The 22,115-nt window shown below is 38.6% G+C and overlaps 1 protein-coding gene across 1 annotated transcript; it reads right to left on the reverse strand.

Moving 5' to 3' along the window:
- Positions 1-902: 902 nt before the first annotated feature.
- On the reverse strand, positions 903-20,567 carry LOC124280961 (cytochrome P450 3A19-like). The gene is made up of 11 exons (XM_046716970.1): positions 20,473-20,567; positions 18,111-18,229; positions 16,520-16,610; positions 12,132-12,283; positions 9,978-10,114; positions 8,415-8,517; positions 5,600-5,757; positions 4,826-4,914; positions 4,187-4,324; positions 2,130-2,286; positions 903-1,481 (listed from the first exon to the last, which is right to left on the reverse strand). The coding sequence occupies exons 2-11, from the start codon at positions 18,184-18,186 to the stop codon at positions 1,404-1,406; spliced, it is 1,179 nt and encodes a 392-aa protein (XP_046572926.1). The 5' UTR covers positions 18,187-18,229; positions 20,473-20,567; the 3' UTR covers positions 903-1,403.
- Between the last annotated feature and the right edge of the window lie 1,548 nt (positions 20,568-22,115).

Genomic DNA, 22,115 nt, shown 5'->3' on the forward strand with positions numbered 1-22,115 from the left:
CACAAAGTTTTAATGTCATAAGTACATTCTGTACAATCAGGCTCATTTCATCCAGTGAAGTCATTCAAAACTTTAGAAAAATATCTGCAACAACATGAAAGATCACATACTAATAACAATAATAAGGTTGATCTAACCTATGCATCAAATACATCACTATATCACAAAAGTAGGTTGAACGCTTTCTCTGAATACATTGTCTGGTGTAGTGGGTGAGGGAATTTGGTTTAAAATCACTTTGAACAGTATCAAACTTTTTCACTATGTGTCATCTTGAGAGGTGCCAAAGATCCGGCTTCAATTAATTCCCGACATGGGTACAATGTGTGATGCCCATTTCTGGTGTTCCCTGCCGTGATATTGCTGGAATACTGCAAAAAAACGGTGTAAAACCCAACTCTCTCCCTGGAGGAGGAAGGACAACACCAGTTATACAGTTTATCTCTGATGGATTCCATAAGCATGGGTAAATTGCTGACAAGCCTTCATATATAATCAAGGCATTACATGAGTTTAGGGAGACAGATTCAAGGCGAGGTGAGGTGAAATTGGGTTTAACGTCGTGCTTGAGAATATTTCGCTCATATGACGACGTGCATGCGTGTGTATGTGTAGGTGTATATGCGGCTACTTGTACTAGCCCAGACTGAAGCTAATTTTATAGTGCTAGCCCACTGAGATACCATGCTGCAGTGAAGCATGAATACCCCACTCAGACACATTATACTGACTCCGAGCAAACCAGTCCTTGTTGTGCCCATTGATGCCGAGCGCCGGGCAGGGACCAACAAGTACCATATTTTAACATACAGATTCAAGGAGCAAAAGGGCATGGAACTACAACAGGAACAGAACGACAATTGAATTATCATGTGTAAAGATGTTTGAGTGCAAGTTTCCTATTTTCATTCACAAAGTTTGTTTGTTCACCTCCGAGGATACAACAGTTTTGACTGGGCACAATACACGAAATAGCAGTAATGCAATGCACATGGAAAATATGATTTTACTTGGCCTTTATTCTGTGTTGCGTAAAACGCGGGGGTCATCTATGGACCCGAGACCCGCGTAATGAGAAGGGAAGCTTGTATATATGTCAGACAAGAAGTTCAGCTTTGTGAATGTCTAAATATCGATAAGTGCACACTACAAAAGTCGGTCAAGCTCTTTATACAATTGTGCCACCTCGGGAGGCCTTGGAATTGAAACAAAACTGTTCTTGAAACAATATCAAAACTTTCAAAAGCCAAAAACAATTTAACAGGTACTGTTCAGTGGACATCTGAACAAGAGTTCCTGAGAAAATTAGCATGTCATGATGTAGCGATGAAATCATTCTCTTCATTTTGTCTTCTTGATAATACAGAAAATGATTCTTGCTTTTTGTTGAGTTCACCTAGTTCTCAACGTAGTTCAACTTTCAGCTTGATTGGTTTCTTGGGTGCAAAAACTCCTGTGGTAACAAACTCTGTCAGTTCATCCTGCAAAAGAAATATTACAGACAGTCATAGTTGCTGAAAATATAACATGACATATATTCCTTTCTGTTGAAATATAACAAGGTGTTGTCAAGTGGATCAGAAAGTAAACTTGGAATTAACATTGCTTTAAACAGTGTTTTGTTCAAACGACAGAAAAAATGCAGATACTCGTTTTTTCCCAAACGATCTCCACAGTCTCACTCTAGTCTATCTCACAGTCCCTGAACCACATTATTTTCCCTACTGCCAAGCCTCTCTGCAGTGCTAAAGCCCTAAATAAAGCAAGTCTAGATTTCCTCAGGTCCTGAATCTCTGGTCTCCCTAGGGCTCCTTTTCAATATAAATGGGCTTGTTTGTTACTATCAAAATTATATATATTCAGAGAGTAAGCCTTAGTCTAAGTCTCACTCCTTTATAATGTTGTGTGTGTCTGTTGTTGAAGGCCACAAATGACAACACTCCAACTATGTGATGATGGTCTGATCTTTTAAGTCTCAGGACCTGTTGTGCCCACTATACAGTGAATGTTGCCTATATATCAACATGAGTAAATTGAAGTTTAAAATATATTGTTCTATCTTCTGATTTCAAAGATATCAACATAAGTCAAAGTTTAAAATACATATATATCATTCTATCTGTTCTTACCGGTGTGTCCTCCAGTCTTACAAAGCGGATGTTCCTGATCAGATTGACAAGAGCAACCTTGACCTCTATCAAGGCCAGCCTCATTCCGATACACTGTCGCGGTCCATGTCCAAATGGCTGATAGAGCATAGGGTTGATCTCAGACGTTTTCTCCCACCTGAAAAATGTGTATTCTGGTACAGTTTGAGGTAATAAAAAGTATCAGGGGTGGAAATAACCCATTGCCCGATGTCCGAGTCCAGTGTCTTTTCCAGTTGGGTAAGCAAATTTGTATATCACGCTGTACCAATGCCCAGTTGACTTTCAAATATTAATTATGTTGTTTATTTAAAAAATTAACAAGAAAATCAGCCGGTATAGAGGAAAAATTATCAGGGCAAGTGATTTTACATGTGCCACTGTACCAGTGTACACTAGCAATTTTAAAGTTATTTCCACCCCTGTGTATGTGATTTTGAGTGAGTGAATGAGTATGGTTTAACGACGCCTTTAGTAATATTCCAGCAATATCGGGGCGGGGGACACCAGAAATGGGCTTCACAATCCAATGATCAACAGCATGAGCATCGATGTAATGAGGGGATGTGTAACAGGCTGTGTATTCATCCCACTTACAGTATCCTTGCTTTGTCAGCATGATACAGGGTCTTGTGAGGGAGGCATCAGAAGGTCCTGGATCTCATCACATAACCCACAGTGAGTGAGTGAGTGAGTGAGTGAGTGAGTGAGTTTAGTTTTACAAAGCTTTTAGCAATATTCCAGCAATATCACTGCTGGGAACACCAGAAATGGGCATCACACATTGTACCCATGTGGGAAATTAATTGAACCCGGATCTTTGGCACTTCTCAAGATGACACATAGTGAAACAATTTGATACTGTTCAAAGTGATTTTAAACCAAATTCACCAGGGTCTTCGGCGTGACGACTGAATGCTTTAACCACTCACGGCTACACGACTGCTGAACATTGACAGCTTGTTTGTTTGTTGTTTAACACTGCAGTCTGAAAATTGCAGCTTTTATCATTGTTCTGTTAAATATCCAGACTGAACCAGACAAACCAGTGACTGACATCACGAGCATCGATTCAAGCAATTCACATACTATTGCTCATGGCTAACTATATACATATTCACAACTATAAGTTGTATGCTTCTCTCGAGGGTAATACAGTCTGATGTCGCCTCTTTGTAGCATTGTCACCCAAGCTGGTATTTTATTTTAAAGATCGCTACCAACTATATGACATCTAAACAAAATGCCATCTGCCCTCGACTGGATTTTTTAAATCAGTGAAACATTCTGACAAGGTTAACACTGCTATAAAAATGGTTAATTATGTTTAAGTGGAGTGTGCAAACGATTCAATGTATAAAATAGTTTAAATAAAGCAGTGAACGTCGGTAAAATAAATCTGTACACACTGAACTTAAAAACAGCTAATCGAACGGTTTTAGAACTTCGGACACTGCATGCGTCATATTATGACGTTATATGATTGTTAGCCATACAGCTTATCGGCGGAGAGTTTGGCGGTTACTGTGGCGACGGGTAATATTTTTTCCGGTTGTCACCCTTCTGGGAGGGGTGACACGGAAACTTGTTAAAGTGTCATTGACCAATGAAATTAAAGTATTTCACATGAACGTAAGATAAAATGACTACTCCATCTATTTAGTCAGCTTTGGTTGCTGGGGACACATATTTTCCTCCTGGATCCCATGGGAGAATTATCGTTGCTGGAACAATATGCTTACTAGGGCTGTAATGATGCATCGAACTATTGATGGATTGCAATTGTTAAGTCTTCGATAGCAATCAGTTGATGGTAGAAATGAAAAACTATTAATGCATCGATAGTATGTGTGGCTATTGGTAGTTTAGTAATTGACTTCGGTTGATAAATGCGTAGCGCAAAATACAGGAAGTACCAGGTTCATTCACTTTGATTTAGCGTGCAGACTTGCAGCTTCATTGAGTTTATGTTTTAACTGGTTACTTGATCTGGGTTTCAAGTTTCTTGTCAGTTACTTAATAGTCACCCCAATGCTTACCTCTCAGGTTTGAACTTCTTGGGTTCTGGGTAGATCTCTGGGTTTCTGTGCATGATGACAATGGGGATGTTGACGAATGCCCCCTTAGGAAATGTCCATCCCTTGATTGTGGTGGTCTTGGAAATGTAGCGGTTAACTCTGAAGTCAAATATCAACATCCTTTCTCACATAGGACAAGTGTGAAATTGTGGTGCAGATACAATTGACAGTACTGTCAGGTGCGACTAATGGGATCGGGTCATCAGGCTCGCTGACTTGGTTGACACACTGCACTCAGCAATATTCCAGCTATATGGCGGCGGTCTGTAAATAATCGAGTCTGGACCAGACAATCCAGTAAGCATGAGCATCGATCTATGCAACTGGGATACGATGACATGTTTAAACCAAGTCAGCGAGCCTGTCCACCGAACCCCCTCAGTAACCATTAATAACAAGCATATGTAGCTGAAGATCATTCTTGCCAAGGATCTTCACATCCACATGACTATATTAAGAAGAGGACTTTGCCCTGGAACCAGCTTCATATCTAGCATTACACTGAATAACGAGCAAGGTGCCGAATGCCGGAAGGTGATAAAAGTTGATCCACAACAACTTCCATAGATTTGAATAATAAATAAAGGTCCTGATTCTTACGCTGGAACCACTGGGTAGAGTCTCAGAGTTTCGTTGATCACCCGATCCATGTACACCAATCCGTGGATATTGTCATAATCAGGTTCTTCCTGAGAATAAAATAACAAAACATGAACAACACGAGCACCACTTGAAAATGTTAATAGAAACATGAAAGAACAGAGTAGACTAAAACCCTTTTTGAGCAGAGTGTACCTGTCATGATCTACATCATTTAAAAAAATTATATTCCATATATTTACATCAAATTCTCAGAACTTGCTAGTTATGTCACCCAAGATGTATTCAGTACAGTATTTTGTTTTGTTTGTTGTGTAAAGCCGCACTCAGTAACATTCCAGCTATATGACATCAATCTGTAAATTATCAACCCTGAACCCCTCCAGTGATCAACATCATGAGCATCGATCTACACAATTAGGATACGATGACATGTGTCAACCACGTCAGCAAGCCTGAACACCCGATCCTGTTTGTCGCCTCTTACGACAAACATGGGTTGCTGAAGATCAATATTCTAACCCTAACCCTCACAGGTTCAGTATAGTAATATCATCCTCCCTTTTTCTACATCAACAAATGTTTTCAAGTTTGCTTCGTTTTCCTTGACTAAACCATTGTCCAATAAACAATAGATAAGGCTAAAAATATTCTTGTACCTATTTGGCTGCAAAGATAAAGATCCAACTTCGTATGGTTACAATGCAATGATCATGAAATATAGCTACAAATTGTTCTTGCAGATGTAATTTAAAAGTTGTAATGAAAACGTACATCTCCAAGTACTGATGCTACTTCCTCTACGAGCCTGTCCTGCACATCTGGATGAGTTGCCAGGATGTAGCCAATGAAGTGCAGCGTGCTAGCCGTGGTTTCGTATCCAGCCAGGAAAAAAACAAACGCCTGGCCAATCACTTCATCCATCGTCAGCGCTGAAGAGAAATAACACTATTGACATGAGTCTGAGTAAACTAACACTATTGACAATAATTATTTGTTACACTGCTATACTGAGTAGAAGGTCGTGTCAGCTAACCTTTGAGTGACCTATGACCGTCCAAACAAAGGCGAGACGGTTGAACGGATTTAAACAATCAGACAACGACTACTTGTTAGGGTTCGGCAGGACTTACAAAACGGTTTTTGAATTTTCTCTTCATTGGTCGCTGACACTGATCTATCACCAAACGAAAATCCGCATAAAACACATATATTTCACCTGCAGTATATACGCTTATGGGTTTCTAATGACATGGTTACTATTTGCTTATATTTTCACAAGATAACATCCTTGAATATTGACCAAAATGCTATTTTCAGCGACTGTTTACTTACTGCGTGTATCACTCGGAAGCGATCGTGCGGAAAATAGCATTCGGAATCGTTCGGGTTTTGGAGGTAAAGGTTCAAACGGTATGTGCGAATGTTAACTTTCGCGATTTGGTAAGCTGTGTTCTGATTGGTCAGTCCAAAAGGTTAGCTGACGCGACCTTCTATAAGGTTTTGTTAGACTCAGTATAGCAGTGTAACGAATAATACTGAGCCTAAGTTTACTTAGACTGCTATTTTGACATATACGTCCAGACACAAAGGACAGAGAGTGATTTCTTTACATACATAACCACATATTGTCATGTGTGGTTCACCGGGACCAGAGGACAGAGGGGTAGTCTAGTGGTTAAACTGCTCGCTCGTCTCACTGTCTCACCCTGTTACGATTTCCCACATGGGCAGAATGTATGAAGCCCATTTATGGTTTCCCTTGCCATATTGCTGGAATATTGCAAAAAGTGGTGTAAAACTAAACTCACTCACTCACTCACTTGCAGGGGCCAGAGGTTAAGAAGTGTGCAAAAGAAAATGTACACCCATGTATGTTTTTGATCAACATCATTAAAGGTTAACAATTCATGGATATATACAGTGGAAGCCCTCTAAACCGGCATGCGTTAGGACCAGCAAAAAATGCTGGCATAGTGGGCGTGCCGGTTTAGTGAACTTTTCCCTTTTGAACATGAGAATGATATTCCGTGTGCCATAAAATACGACTGAACAACGTGTTGATAGTCATCATATTCTTCGCTCACCATCTTGACACAGTGAGCGACTGACAAATTGTGACACGACAATTAATTTATAATACAAGTGACACATTTCACTCACCAATTTACCTGATCTACTCAGGTGTAATCCTTAACCATACTCAACCGTACTTAACCGTAATCCACTGTGCTGTTAATACACGTTCCGCTAATCTTCAAAGCCATCTTGACACAGTGAGTGACTGACAAATTTGTGAAACGCCAATTAATTTATAATACACGTGCCAGTGCCACTCACCAATTTACATCACTTACTTATGCTTAACCACCGTACTTAACTGTAATCTACTGCGTTGTTAATATACGTTCAGCCAATCAACAGGAGAGCCAAGATAGCGGATGCCGGTTTTGTGAGCGTTAATTACTGTACAAACAGTCAATTGGGCGGTCTTTGTTGTGCTGAATTACGGAATAGACTGACGCCGGATTAGAGGGCGTGTGAATGATCATAAATTAACTAGCTTCTGCCGGGACCAAATTCTAGTGCCAATATTGAGAGCATGCTGGATTGGAGGGATGCCGGTTTGGAGGGATGCCGGATTGGAGTCTTCCACTGTAGTAATGTACCTATGTATGTTCAACAGGCACATGTCTGTCTCCAAACAGTAACTGGGCACAAGCTTAGATTTTCAATGTAATGTCAGTGTCTGTTTCATTTTGTTTCTTGGCAACAGAAAATCATGCATACCCAAGAAACCTTTCCTGTTGTTTTGGACTAGTGGCGACATTGGGGTATCATAGTGGGTTAAGTGTTCATCCACCAGGGCAAAGGTCCAGGTTTGATTCTTCAAATGGATAAAGTGATTAAAGCTGCCATTAGAAATGCTTGAATATTGTTAAAGGCAATGTAAACCCTCACTCACTCACACCTATCCTGATGGTGTTGTGTGAGGATTAGTTCACAATGTACGGGTGATGGGGTAGCCTTGTGGTTAAAGCTTTATGGAACAGCATACCAGGACCATGAAAACCATGTTTAATCCATGTCGGGAATGTTTGTTATCCCACTTGTCAGAGGTAAGTGGTTATGGATGTTCCTGAGTTACTTTGGTAGTCAATCTTGGGCGGTGGGGAAGCCCATAGGCCCTCCTGTCTTTGCCAGGATGAAAGATTAAAGAAAATTCTTTTTGAGATGACCCCCTACTCGTAATGCTTCACAGTACAAAAATAATGACAGTCATAATGTATTGTACTGTGAAGTATTATGAGTTGGGGGTCATCTCAAATTTATATATTATATTTTAAACATCTTTAATCCTCGCAAAGTCATGAGGGCCTGTTGGGCGGTCTTGAGGTTAAAGCGTTCGCTTGTCACCCGGGTTCGATTCCCCACATGGGTACAATGTGTGAAGCCCATTTCTGGTGTCCCCCGCAGTGGTATAGCTGGAATATTGCTAAAAACTGTGTAAAACTAGATTCACTAACTAACTATATTTGTAACCAGCAGATACACACAAACATCATTCACTCCACACTCTGTCACTTACTATTGTCTGACTTCTCTGTGGCTTCATCCGAAACCTTGGCTCCATGATGGTCATCAGCATCATCCTCGGCGTTCAACATTAGCTCCAGAAAATCAACCCGCCTCTAGAAAGCAAATTTGACAATTAGGAATTACATATGTACCTGACAAACAGTCACTGCATTCCAATTAAATGATGGACAAGACATATATACAATTCAGAACATGTCTACAACTTTCAAGAAAGGATTGGCGGAGTCGCCTTGTGCTTAAAGTGTTTCCTCAGCATGCCAAAGACCAAGATTTGATTTTCAAAACGGTACAATATTTGAAGCCCATTTCTGGTGTTGTTATAGTGTCGAAAGTTGAGTAAAATAATACTCACTGTCTTTCATTCATTTCATTTGAGAGCCAAGTATTGTCTGCATAAAAATGACAACGGAAGCAGCGAAATTGATTAGCGCATCCACAGGGATGCAGAAAAAGCCCAAATACTTTTTGTAAAAATTTCGATCATGTAACAATAAGTTATCATTGTGTCAGCTACTGTAACAATGATGTGATGATGATGATGATGATGATGATGATACACAATACAATAACAGTAACTGAATTACAACAATATTACAACTTAGTATTAATAATAATATTTAAGTGTCAGGGACCCCTATTTAGTAGTCCAGGACCCCTGAAAATTTAGAGTATGAGTCCCAGGGACCCTCAAATACAGGACTCAAGGTAAATCCCTGGTCTGTCTAGATAAGACTAGTGAGTGAATATTGCAGCAACATCACGGCGGGGCACACCTGAAATGGGCTTAACACATTGTACCCATGTGGGGAATCGAACCCGACGATAACCTCAAGGCTACCGCATCAAGAACATGAAAGTGGTGTTAAAAAAAGCATGTTTGATTCTAAAATGTATTTCAGGATATATGTTCAATATTTTAATCCATACGAATACCCCAAATCAACAGTGTGAGTGAGTGAGTGAGTATGATTTTACACCGCTTTTAGCAATATTCCAGCAGTGGGAGACACCAGAAATAGGCTTCACACATTGTACCCATGTAGGGAAATCGAACCTGGGTCTTTAGCATGACGAGCGAACCCTTCAACCACTTGGCTGCCTGACCATCCCTTGGACAAGTCTTAGAAAATATTTTCCAACAAAAAGCAGCAGTTTGTGCCGATAATATTCACTCAGGGTTTGATTGGCGATGGGTGAAAGGTACGAACCCATTACTACTGCTGTCCCCCAGAATGTGCTGGAACACTGCTGAAATTATGTTTGCTTGTTGTTGTTTTTTGTTTGTTGTTTAACACCGCACTCAGTAATATTCCCGCCATATGGCGGCAGTGACTAAAATTCAAGTACGGACCAGACAATCCAGTGATCAACAGCATCAATCTACGATACATGTGGGAAGTCAGAGCGCGTCCGACAACCTAACAATCTGATCCCGTTAGTCACCTCTTACGACAAGCATGGGTTACTGAAGACCAATTTTAGCCCGAATCTGCACGAAAACGGCATAAAACCACTCGCTCACTCAGTATAATAATGTCAAACGTTTGCTCACCGCTCTCTCCTCCTTGGGTTCACTTCTTCTCTGTTTTATCATTTCTGTGACGGCTTGTGTAAAGAACTTCTTGGTTGACTTTGGGACAGCATGCATTCCCAGCATCTTCATCAAGGGTGTGAGTTCGGGGAACAGCGCTGAAAGTGTTTGTTTCACATTGCAGACAACTCGAATACAGGTGAGTGATGGGGTAACCTTGAATAATTTTCAAATTTTGTTTTACCATTGGAGTTTAAAAGCTTTGAATTGTTATCATTTGACTGACTGACTGACTGAGTTTGGTTTTACGCCGCTTTTAGCAATATTCCAGCAACATCACGGCGGGGGACACCAGAAATGGGCTTCACACATTGTACCCATGTGGGGAATCGAACCCGGGTCTTCGGCGTGACGAGCCAACGCTTTAACCATTAGGCTACCCCACCGCCCCTTGTTATCATTTGAAACATTTTCAACAAATTGCACCATACATTCCAAAGTTTGTTCAGTTTAATCCCGAACAAGTCTTTGCATGTGTTTGTGATGGAGGCCACATGTGGAGAGTGAGTGAGTGAGTTTAGTTGAAAACCGCTTTTATCAATATTACAGCACTATCATGGCATCTGACACCAGAAATAGGATTCACACATTTTCCCCATGTGTAGAATTCATAAAAGGATATAGTAACATGCTGAAAAGACCTAGTATTACCCTTATGTCTCTCAATTACGCAGATCGATGCTCATGCTGTTGATCACTGGATTATCTGGTTCAGACTCAATTATTTACATCCCGCTGCCATATAGCTGGAATATTGCTGAGTGTGGCATAAAGCTAAACTAAACTCACTCACTACTTATAAGTGATTAATGCGTTACCACTGAGTTTCAGTGATCTGCTAAGAAACTTTCACCTCTTGTTTGTCTTTTCTGCCCGGTGTTTCCGGAGTATACCAAGACTGGTTACATTCAGGCACTGACATTTTGTATATATGTTTTATACAAGAAATATATGGGGGCTTGGTGTTTAAAAAAACAAGAAGGAGACAAAGTCATCAATATCCCCCACAATGGTAACATACTCTTCATGAATATGTTATCTAGTTATGACTATATCAGATGTATTGTTTGATGTACCTCAGTAATGCTGATATAGAGTGGTACTGTTGATTTATGTCATCAGGTTCTGGGATAGAGAGTAGTGAAAGGTTGAAAGGTATTAATTTCCTTGTTGCAAATTTGGTGAAGAAACATTAAATGGTTTCAAAGTTCTGCTACGGAAAAGAGCACTACCACCAATTTCTGTCAAAGTCAAAGTTGTTGCGCTAGAAATGCTTAACATATTTTATTCAGAAATCTGAAATTACCAAAGGCACAATTTCACCACCAGACCTATCTATGTGCATAGTTTGGTGAAGAAATATTGGACAGTATTTATTTCTACGCCGAAAAGACAAATTGCACGGACAGATGCATGGCAGTAGTCCAAAATAATACACACTACAAAATGCGTTGGGGGGGAAAATAAAACATTCCCATTTAATAGCTGCCTCAATAATCGGTATTAATGCTACAGTTGAACACCGTTGTGTTGAGCTCCGATAACTCAATATCTCGGTTGTCTCGATATCTCGGTCCATAATGATGATTTATCATTATTCAAGCTCTTTTAACTCAATACGGATGTCTGGATATTTCAGATATCTCGATATAATTTCATGATCCCAATGGGCAAAATTACCCTTTAACTCTATATTTGCAAAGGAACTCGATATTCACCTACCTTTCATGGGCAAGTATCCCTCTGAACTGAGTTTGTTTCCATACGTTTACACACAGTGTGGCATGAATCACTTGTTTGTTATTTAATTAGGATTAATTAAGATAAATTAATTAGGAAGTACTCACTGTTACAACTAAACACTACTGAAAACGGATTACAGTTTCGAATCAAAACATACTGAGAAGTGTGTTGTTGTTTTTTCATAGTGATATGTGATGATATGCCCTGGTGGGATGGCTAGAAGTTCAGATAACTCGATATGTTTTCTTGGTCCCATGAATATCGACAACGGTGCCCGACAGTATTTTAATATATATATCAGGCGTTAAGGAGTGCCATTTTTTATTACACACATTTTGTGTGTTGCATATATTAAATGTGTATGAAACTTACTTATCACAAGAACAGCTGGGTTGGCCAGAAATGCATTATCAAACACTTTCTTGGTTTCAGTGATGAAGCTGTTGTTGAAGTCGTTTTGTGAATCGATGTCAATCCCGAATGCAGTGCTGCCAATGGCATCCATGGTGAAGGCCCCAAAGTACCTGAAATGATCGTTCTCTGTTTTATACAGTGAGTGAATATAGTTTTAGCAATATTCCAGCAGTATTACAGTGGGGGACGCCAAAAATGGGCTTCTCACATTGTACACACGTAGGGAACCAGGGGCCCCTTTCACAAAGCCCTCTTACCGGTACGACCTCGTAAAGCAGGTCGTAGACCACCTCTTACTTTTTTACCCTGTTTCACAAAGACCTCGTATATTTACACTGTGCCGTAAACAGCCCAAAATTTAGGACCCCGATTGACCTGTCGTAAAAGCTTTAGGAGGTTGTAAACACTACAAAGATGGCATCAACGATTATGGCACTGCAAGTGATTAAAACACGGTAACAAAGAAGACAAATGTTGAGACAGGTCAAACATGCTCGACACTAATGTTGTTTTCTAACTGTGCAGAAAGTTAGAGCACCAACTGAACTAACCTACAAGGCGTTCACATGCTATTCCGACCTCCCTGCAAGTGTTGTGTACACAGAGGTATTTGGCAAAAGGGGTTTTCCTCAGTGAAATCAGGGATCTCCATGGAGTATCCCGAGCTAGTGTGTCAAGAATACTCCGCGACACCTCTAGTGCTCTGGACGTGTATCTGGACTTGATTAAAAAAACCTGGGTGCCACAGGGACATATGTCCTTCCTCTTCAACCCTCCCTTTGAAGTCCAATAAAATTCTATAATATGTCAAGCACACAAATATACTTCACAGTTTTGTATTCTGCGGGAAATTCCCTGTTTCTTAATACCATCCACTAAAATCTCAGACAAAGCTAAAGTGCTTTAATAACCTTTCAAAATAGGCTTCATCGTAAATGTCGCCATTTTATACACAATACAAAATCACGATTCACAGCATTATTTGCTGTACAGTGTAGACAGTATGTTTTCAATTGTGAAAATTGGATAATTACTGGGAATACTGAATTTCAAAAATAACATTAATAATCACTGAAATCAGTTTTTCATGATATCACTAATGATAATCTGAAACGCTGCCAATGAACCTAGAACCTGTTTGGATGTTTTCGAAAATATATTTACCTGACGAACCGGCGCGCTTTCCATACATATTGGATAGTGTTTACAAAATCCGCCTCTGCATAAAGGCCCGGTATTGAGACGCCTATTACTTCACGTATATTTCATGGTCAGCTGGGACAAGTGCATCACTGAATTCCCCATACATTTTAAAATCAAATCACAGTTGGTCTTTTTTACCAATACCAACTGGATATTGGGTGTGAAAACAAACGCTGTACTCGAAAGACTGCGCTACTGTAGAAATGTAAACAAAGAAAAATTCTGATTTATATTGCGAAGCAGCCGGCTATTCATTGCTTGCAATGGCTCAATACCTTTAGAATATGTATGGAAAGAGTATCATAGCAAGAAAGAGGCAATTAAAAGTAGATGAATGATTTGATACTTCATAAGAAATTGTCAAAGTTTCCGTGCAGCATGACACCATAACAGACGCAAAAACATGCAGACAGCAACGGTAATGATCAGCATTTCTGGCTTCTTCTCTTACTTACAAAGAAAACATATAACAATACACAGATAGTCAGAGTCACTCTGATTACTTACATTTCATATTTATGTACAAACGATCCCAGAATCAAGGGAAGAGTCCTTGCAAAATCCTGTGTACCCTTGTCAGGAAGCCGCCATTTTGTAAGAAATCGGTCATCGGTTGTGATGTCACATGTCAACATTGTTGTAGTACCACATATTAGGCATTAGATCTATCTTTGAGGTGAAGGTCGAATGAAAAAAACGTAAACACAATCGTCCTATCCTTCTGATTACACTTTCAGTACTATGATGTATATTTTGCGTATCATTCAGATATATTTCAGTACCTACATTTAGCCATGTTCAATATCATATCATACGTGGATTTATTACCCACGTGGTCAACGTATGGGTAGTTGCATACTAATCTCGTACGTCACACGAGTATCGTATCACGTTGACCTGTGTCGTAAGGACTTGACCGGGGATTCTAACGATTTGATTGGATAACCGATGACCATGACGTTGCCGTGTCGCTGCTGAGTCGAACTGAGACATTATATCTGTCGAAAAATATAAATGCAATGTTTCCACCAGTGATGTTAGCCGAGTGAAGCAACTGCAAACCAAGAAACGGGGTGCTACCGAGTAGTTTAATGTAGGAGTCTGTACGAGGCGATGACAACTGACATGCATCGTGACGTCGGTTACCAAGGTAGTGACGTCATCACAGTGTGACGTCATGCAAATAGTGTACTACAGTGCAATACTCTTCCGCAACCTCTTTAGGAAACCAGTTCGGTTTGAAAACATAAAAATAACAGAAAATACACTGTTTTGTCAATTTAATGCATGTAAGACGTGGGTAATAAATAAAATACCACACTCGGTCTCATTACATACGAATTATACGAAACGAGTGTCATGAGTTTCGTATAATTCGTATGTAATGAGACCTCGTGCAGTATTCTCTATTTATTACCCACGTGGTCAACGTGTGGGTAGTTGCATACTAATCTTGTACGTCACACGAGTATCGTATCATGTTGACCTGTGCCGTAATGACTTGACCTAGGATTCTAACGATTTGATTGGATAACCGATGACCTCTCGTTTCGTATAATTCGTATGTAATGAGACCTCGTGTAGTATTCTCTATATAGGGTATACGTTTTTATTCTTTGAAAGTTTTTGATTGTTTGAATAAAAGTTACAAAAGAAATTGAAACATTTAGAGTATCACACCATATTTGAAACCTTTACACAAGTGTTAGTAGATCAAGTGTACCCATAACTGCAACATTGACTTTAGGTCCTATAGTGTACAATATTCAATACATTGGGACTAATATTGCAGTTTCATATGAACAAGTTAATGGACAGCGATTTAATTCAAACCTTATAAGTAAAACTGATAATATTAATGGAAATGATGTATACATTTTATCTTGTAATTTTCAATGGAATTTAGTGAGAGAATCCAAAATAATTCATTTACTGATACTTTTTTACGATAAGATAACCTATACATTGAAATAAAAACATAACATTTGCATTGTTATTCAAACTGTATTTCTATTTTGAAATACTTTGGGAATAACAAAATAAGCAGGTGCCCGTTCGGTCTTGCTTTATGCGTTGCTATGCAACAAAGTACCTCTTATACAATGTATGACATGGATTTAGGACCGCATCGTAAGACATGGATATGACGTCTTTGTGAAATGGTCGTAAAGGAGGTCGGAAGAGGGTCGTAAACAAGGTCGTATGGGCTAGACCTCCTAAATTGAGGAGGCTTATGTGAAACGCGGGCCTGGCTCTTTGGCATCAAGTTTTATGAACAACATGAAACACATAATTTTAAACTGATAATGTGTTTAGTCTTGTGTGAATATAAAAAAAAGCGCCCCCAAAATTTTCAAAAACTTTCAAATTTAATAATTGTGCAAAATAACCACTCCATGAGGCATAAATGATCTGTGAAAATGGATAAACAATTAAATTCTGAGATCACACTAAGTGTTAAGAGTGAGTGAGTTTAGTTTTACGCCGCACTCAGCAATATTCCAGCTACATGGCGGTGGTCTGTAAATAATCAAGTCTGGACCAGACAATCCAGTGATCAACAGCATGAGCATCAATCTGATGAAGTATGTATTTACAACTGACAGACAACTGACAGGTTGTACATGTTGGAAAGCAAACGAGTAATTACAATTTGTAATTAGAAAATGACAAATCCCCGTCCACAATAAATTTGAAAGAACAAATCATTTGACTTGACTTTCTTTTTAAACTAAGCCGAAATCATTTCCATGGAAATCATGAAAAATATAAATGCCAAAAGTCCGCAAATAGCAAGGGCACCACTTCAACATCTGTTTGATATATCAACCAAGTCTTGTAGAATTATATTGAATGGTTTCGAATTGTGCTTCAGAAACAAAGCCCACCCCTCCATTATGAGAACAAAACGTTTTTTGGAAACCAAATAATGAAAATGACAAAAAACTGTAAATAACAAAAGGTATCACTTTAAGTTCTGTTTGATATATCTACCAATTTTTGTTGGAAAATATTGAAAGTTTTTTTAGTTTTTGCTCAGATGCTTTTATGATTGAAGTTCAAAATGATTACTGATAGACAGTTTCCATACGTTTATGTTTCATATATGTTACAGATGCTTTTATGATTGATGGAGTTCTTACTGTTTCAAATCAACTACTTCTCCATTCTCAGCAGCACGAACAAAGTTCTTTGTCAGCTTTTTGGCACTAAAAGATTTAATCAATATTGCACTGATATCATCAAAAGTGCCGACTGATATAGTTAAGGTATCAATATTGCTAACTGATATAGTCAAGGTATCAATATTGCCGATATAGTCAAGGTATCAATATTGCTAACCGATATAGTCAAGGTATCAATATTGCTAACCGACATAGTCTGTATCAATAGTCAAGGTATCAATATTGCTAACTGATATAGTCAAGGTATCAATATTGCTAACCGACATAGTCAAGGTATCAATATTGCTAACTGATATAGTCAAGGTATCAATATTGCTAACTGATATAGTCAAGGTATCAATATTGCTAACCGATATAGTCAAGGTATCAATATTGCTAACCGATATAGTCAAGGTATCAATATTGCTAACTGATATAGTCAAGGTATCAAGGTATCAATATTGCTAACTGATATAGTCAAAGGTATCAATATTGCTGACTGATATAGTCAAGGTATCAATATTGCTAACTGATATAGTCAAGGTATCAATATTGCTATTGCTCAATATTGCTAACCGATATAGTCAAGGTATCAATATTGCTAACCGATATAGTCAAAGGATCAAGATATCAATATTGCTAACGATATAGTCAAGGTATCAATATTGCTAACCGATATAGTCAAGGTATCAATATTGCTGACTGATATAGTCAAGGTATCAATATTGCTAACTGATATAGTCAAGGTATCAATATTGCTAACCGATATAGTCAAGGTATCAATATTGCTAACCGATATAGTCAAGGTATCAATATTGCTAACCGATTGCTAACTGATATAGTCAAGGTATCAATATTGCTAACTGATATAGTCAAGGTATCAATATTGCTAAGTGATAAAGTCGAGGTATCAAGGTATCAATATTGCTAACCAATATAGTCAAGGTATCAATATTGCTAACCGACATAGTCAAGGTATCAATATTGCTAACTGATATAGTCAAGGTATCAATATTGCTGACTGATATAGTCATAGGTATCATCAATATTGCTAACTGATATAGTCAAGGTATCAATATTGCTAACCGATATAGTCAAGGTATCAATATTGCTAACTGATATATTGCTGACTGCATATCAAGGTCAAGGTATCAATATTGCTAACTGATATAGTCAAGGTATCAATATTGCTGCACACAACTGGGATCAAGCTTACATGTTTCAACCTAGCTGACCCCGATATAGTCAAGGTATCAATTTTGTTAGTTGATTTAGCAATATCTGATATATCAAGGCATCAATATTGCTAAACAATCTAGTCATGAGGTATCAGATAGACTGATAATAAGAGCTGAGTCATGCTGAGATTTTAATAAAGAAATACATTCATGAGAGAGACAGAGAGAGAGAGAGAGAGAGAGAGAGAGAGAGAGAGAGAGAGAGAGAGAGAGAGACAGAGAGAGAGAGAGAGAGAGACAGAGAGAGAGAGAGAGAGACAGAGAGAGAGAGAAGAGAGAGAGAGAGAGAGAGAGAGAGAGAGAGAGAGAGAGAGAGAGAGAGAGAGAGAGATACCTTCTTGAGTTTGCCGCCACTGAATGTAGGACTAATGATTTTCCGTAGCCTCTTCCAGGTAGCAACTTTCGCATTGAACAGATTGGTGGTGAGTGGGTAGTCGTTGAGATCAAAGTCCTGCAATAAGAATGTTTGATACTCATATTAAGCTATATGATTGTAACCTTTAAATGATCAAATCTGGACCAGCCAAACCTATGATTGATATTATGAGTAAGTCAAAGTAGTCTTGTTAAGGAACTGTTGCTTGGGGGTTTGAAGATGATTTTGTTCTTGGGATGTATGTGTGTTGGGTGCATGTGGCGTTTATTTCATCAATTTTGGTGGTGCTTAAAAATAAGGGGGGGGTGTGTGTTTTCAAGTGGTGATGTGTGTGAGTGTACATAAATTTTGCATTGTGCATGCTTCTCCATGCGTGTGAATTATGAACGGTCCCTAAAATATCTTGCAATCAACAGTCACCCAATCTGAAGCACAGGGTCCCTGAAACCAACTAAACTGCTCACACATAAAGACATACAGGCCATTGGAAATAAGTATCAAAACAAACATGGCTCGTAAATATTTGTCCAACTTATTTTTTATATTATTTTCTAATACAAACATCTTTATTCAATTGCATGCATTATACTTTTTTTGCATCTCTTTCAACACTTCAAAACAAGTGAGTGAGTGAGTGAGTGAGTGAGTGAGTGAGTGAATGCCTTGACCACAAGGCTACCCAACAGCTTCACAGTCACAAGTACTTTTTCCTACGTATTTTTTCACTTCAGAACAAATTATTTAAAATAATTACAATGGTAATGCTATTCTTTTGGTTCTGCTGGTTGTTATAAGTATAAAACCTCAGGTAAAATATGGAGCTATAGAGCATGACTTCACTCCAATGATCTCACTGACTGACCACTCCCCACATTGTTCATACAACTGATGGGGGCAGTGGGGAAGCCTCATGGTTATAGCGTTTGCTCGTCGCAGCTGAAGACTTCGGGTTCGATTCCCCACATGGGTAAAAAACCATACAAGATGGATGTATTTGTGAAATTTCACCCTAATACAAATCAGGTATGTGATATTTGATAACAAGCATTTCATGTTTAATAGAAATTTGGAAATTGATATTTGTTATCAAGCATTTTTTTTAAAGCATATTTTTCCGGCTACCTGATTGGTCACGTGACCATCGAAGGAAAAGCATATCGACTCCAACCTAGTTCTAACCAAAAGTCATATTGACTTGAGCTACATAAAATAGATTTTGACGTCAAGCTATGACATCATTCTATTGTTGACATGTCACAGTATTGTTGACATAAAGTTATTGGTTTGTAGTGAAAATAAAATTACTTTTCTTGACTAAATGGACATGTTTGAGTTTTTAGAAGCTTTTTTTCAGTAATTACATAATGAAACAATTATGGATTGGTGAATACCTGTTTTTATGGACCCACGAAAAACTTCATTCGAGGTCAATATTGCTTTTTGAGGGTCTATAAAAACAGGTATTGACCTCATCACCAGTCTATGATTGTATATTATTGACATGATGTTGTAAGTCATGGATGAGTGAGGCTTGGTTCTACATCAGTTTCTCCCAACACTAGCGGAAATGTCCCGTGTAGTGTATTTACCTGTAAAATTACTAATGAAAATCTGCTATGAAAAATGCTGATGCCAAACAGTAACAGCTGACTTCACAATGACGCACAAAACCGGCAAAACCATGGCAACACATTCAGGGCATTGAAGATTATTTAACCCAATATTTTCAGTTCGGTTGCTATGGAGATATGTGACTAATAACTGTATACTTGACAGTTCTGAATTCTCTGACAATGTCTCTAAAATATTAATTTTGGGATGATAAATTGAGAAAAATATAAACTTAAGCTTCAGAGGAGACACTGAAATACAGTGTTTGTTAGTTTGTTGTTTCAAGCTACACTCAGCAATATTCCAGCTATATGGAGTCAGTCTGTAAATAATTGAGTTTGGACCAGACAATCCAGTGATCAACAGCATGAGCATCGAAAACACAGATGTAGATAAGCTCACAAAGAAAGTTCACAAACTATTTCACATCTTCCAACAGAGTACCAAAATTCAAGTTTATAAATGAAGAAAGAATTAAAAAGCAGTCAACAAAGACTGTTCATTAAAAACTTTCAAGTTTCTTTCCTTGCCTAGCAGAAGGAAATATGACAAGCCTAAATTGTCAGCTGCTGGTTTTCAGGAGATATAATTATATATGTTTTTCCCCAATCAGTTAAATCTTCATCAACAGCTATCTTTCCTGACGTGTTGCCCACAACAATATATTCTTTACAATGAGATATTGAATCGTATTCTAATATGCTTACCAATCTGTCTGTGAAAGTTTGAAAGTCTTTAATCAAAACCTCCTTCAAAATGTCAGGGTCAGCGACATTAATCATCGGGATTCCTCCAATATATAATCTGAAAAACATGTGCAGACCTTTGTACATAAAGTCACTGCATGTCGACATATCAGTCCCCTTGTAGTAGTGAACATCACACGTCTAGCATTCCACTAAAAGTTTGTTTATTCATTGTTTTCTGCCCACTCAGCAATATTCCAGCTACCAATCTGTAAATACTTGAGTCCGGAACAGACAATTCAGTTACTGACATCATGAGAATCAATCTACGTTAATTGGGATATGATGACATGTGTCAACCCAGTCAGCAAACCTGACCACCTAATCCCATTTGTTAGTCTCTTATAACAAGCATGGATAGCTTAAGATCTGTTACAACCTGGATCTTCACAGGTTCCCAGAAGGTACTTTTGAAATAATGGAGTGTTTGATTTGATGAGGTCTCAGTCAGACATGGTCAGTTGGTCACAAATGCTTGAAATTTGTCACCATATTTCCATTAATGCACCCAAAATAATGAATACAAATTATCGAGAGTGGGTGATGGGTGATGTCAAAAGCATCCAGGTGTTTAAAATAATAAACGACAGAAGAATCTGTTCCTCACTCTCTCATAAGCACACACACTCATGTAATTACACTTTAATTTCCCTTGTATATAAGCATGAACAAATAACACAAATCTGAAAATGGTTGGTTGGTTGTTGTGTAAGACTACACTCCGTAATATTCCAGCTACATGGCAGTGGTCTATAAATAATGGAATCTAGACCAGACAATCCAGTGATCAACAGCATAAGCATCAATCTAAGTTGTACACATAATGTTGGTTTGTTGTTCAACGCTCTCAGCATTATTCCAGCTATATGGCGGTCGTCTGTAAATAATCGAGTCTGGACCAGACAGTCCAGGTTATACGCTGCACTCAGCAATATTCCAGCTATATGGTGATGGTCTGTAATAGAGTCTGGACCAGACAATCCAGAGATCAACAGCATGAGCACCAATCTTCACAACTGGGATATGATGACATGTGTCTACCAGACAGTGAGCCTGACCACCCGATCCCATTAGTCGCCTCTTACGACAAGCATGGGTTACTGAAGATCAATTCAGGGACTGTGAGACAGACTGTGCATCAGGATGCAGTGAGTGACAAATAAAAAACATTTTTTCACTCTTTACCCATATACGTCACCATACAGTTTCCCCCTCTTGTTTTCAAAGTCAATCCCCTGAAACATAAATGTACACTGTTTTTGAACTCTCATTTATGTACAATGTGTAGTAGGGCTGGGATGGGTAGGAAAAAATGGAATCGAGTACCCGCATGTGCTTACCCGAATCAGAATCGAGTACCCGGAAATGTAAGGAATGCAGTGCTTCTGTCAACTGTCTGAATATTCATTCAATCACGAGTTGACAGAGATTATTATAGAAACTTGAAAGTATGGCAATAAGACATTAAAACAGATCTTAGGCTATCTAATTTATGTCTATTTAACCAATATAAAGAGTAACAGCATTACTTACCTTCCTCGTTAAAACACAGAACTTTTCGTTTCCCGTCGCTCATGCGTAGATAAATTACAGTCGTTAATAAT

This window comes from Haliotis rubra, unplaced genomic scaffold, assembly GCF_003918875.1.
Source record: "Haliotis rubra isolate DU_JTF1 unplaced genomic scaffold, ASM391887v1 Scf277, whole genome shotgun sequence".
In the NCBI taxonomy this organism is placed as follows: Eukaryota; Metazoa; Mollusca; class Gastropoda; order Lepetellida; family Haliotidae; genus Haliotis; species Haliotis rubra.

Coding starts and splice junctions, on each gene's coding strand:
- LOC124280961 (XM_046716970.1), bottom strand. CDS start 18,186: ATGCGAAAGTTGCTACCTGGAAGAGGCTACGGAAAATCATTAGTCCTA. Junction 10,115..12,131: donor CCCAGCTGTTCTTGTGATAA/GTAAGTTTCATA, acceptor AAACACTTTCAG/CGCTGTTCCCCGAACTCACA. Junction 4,325..4,825: donor CTCTACCCAGTGGTTCCAGC/GTAAGAATCAGG, acceptor ATTTGACTTCAG/AGTTAACCGCTACATTTCCA.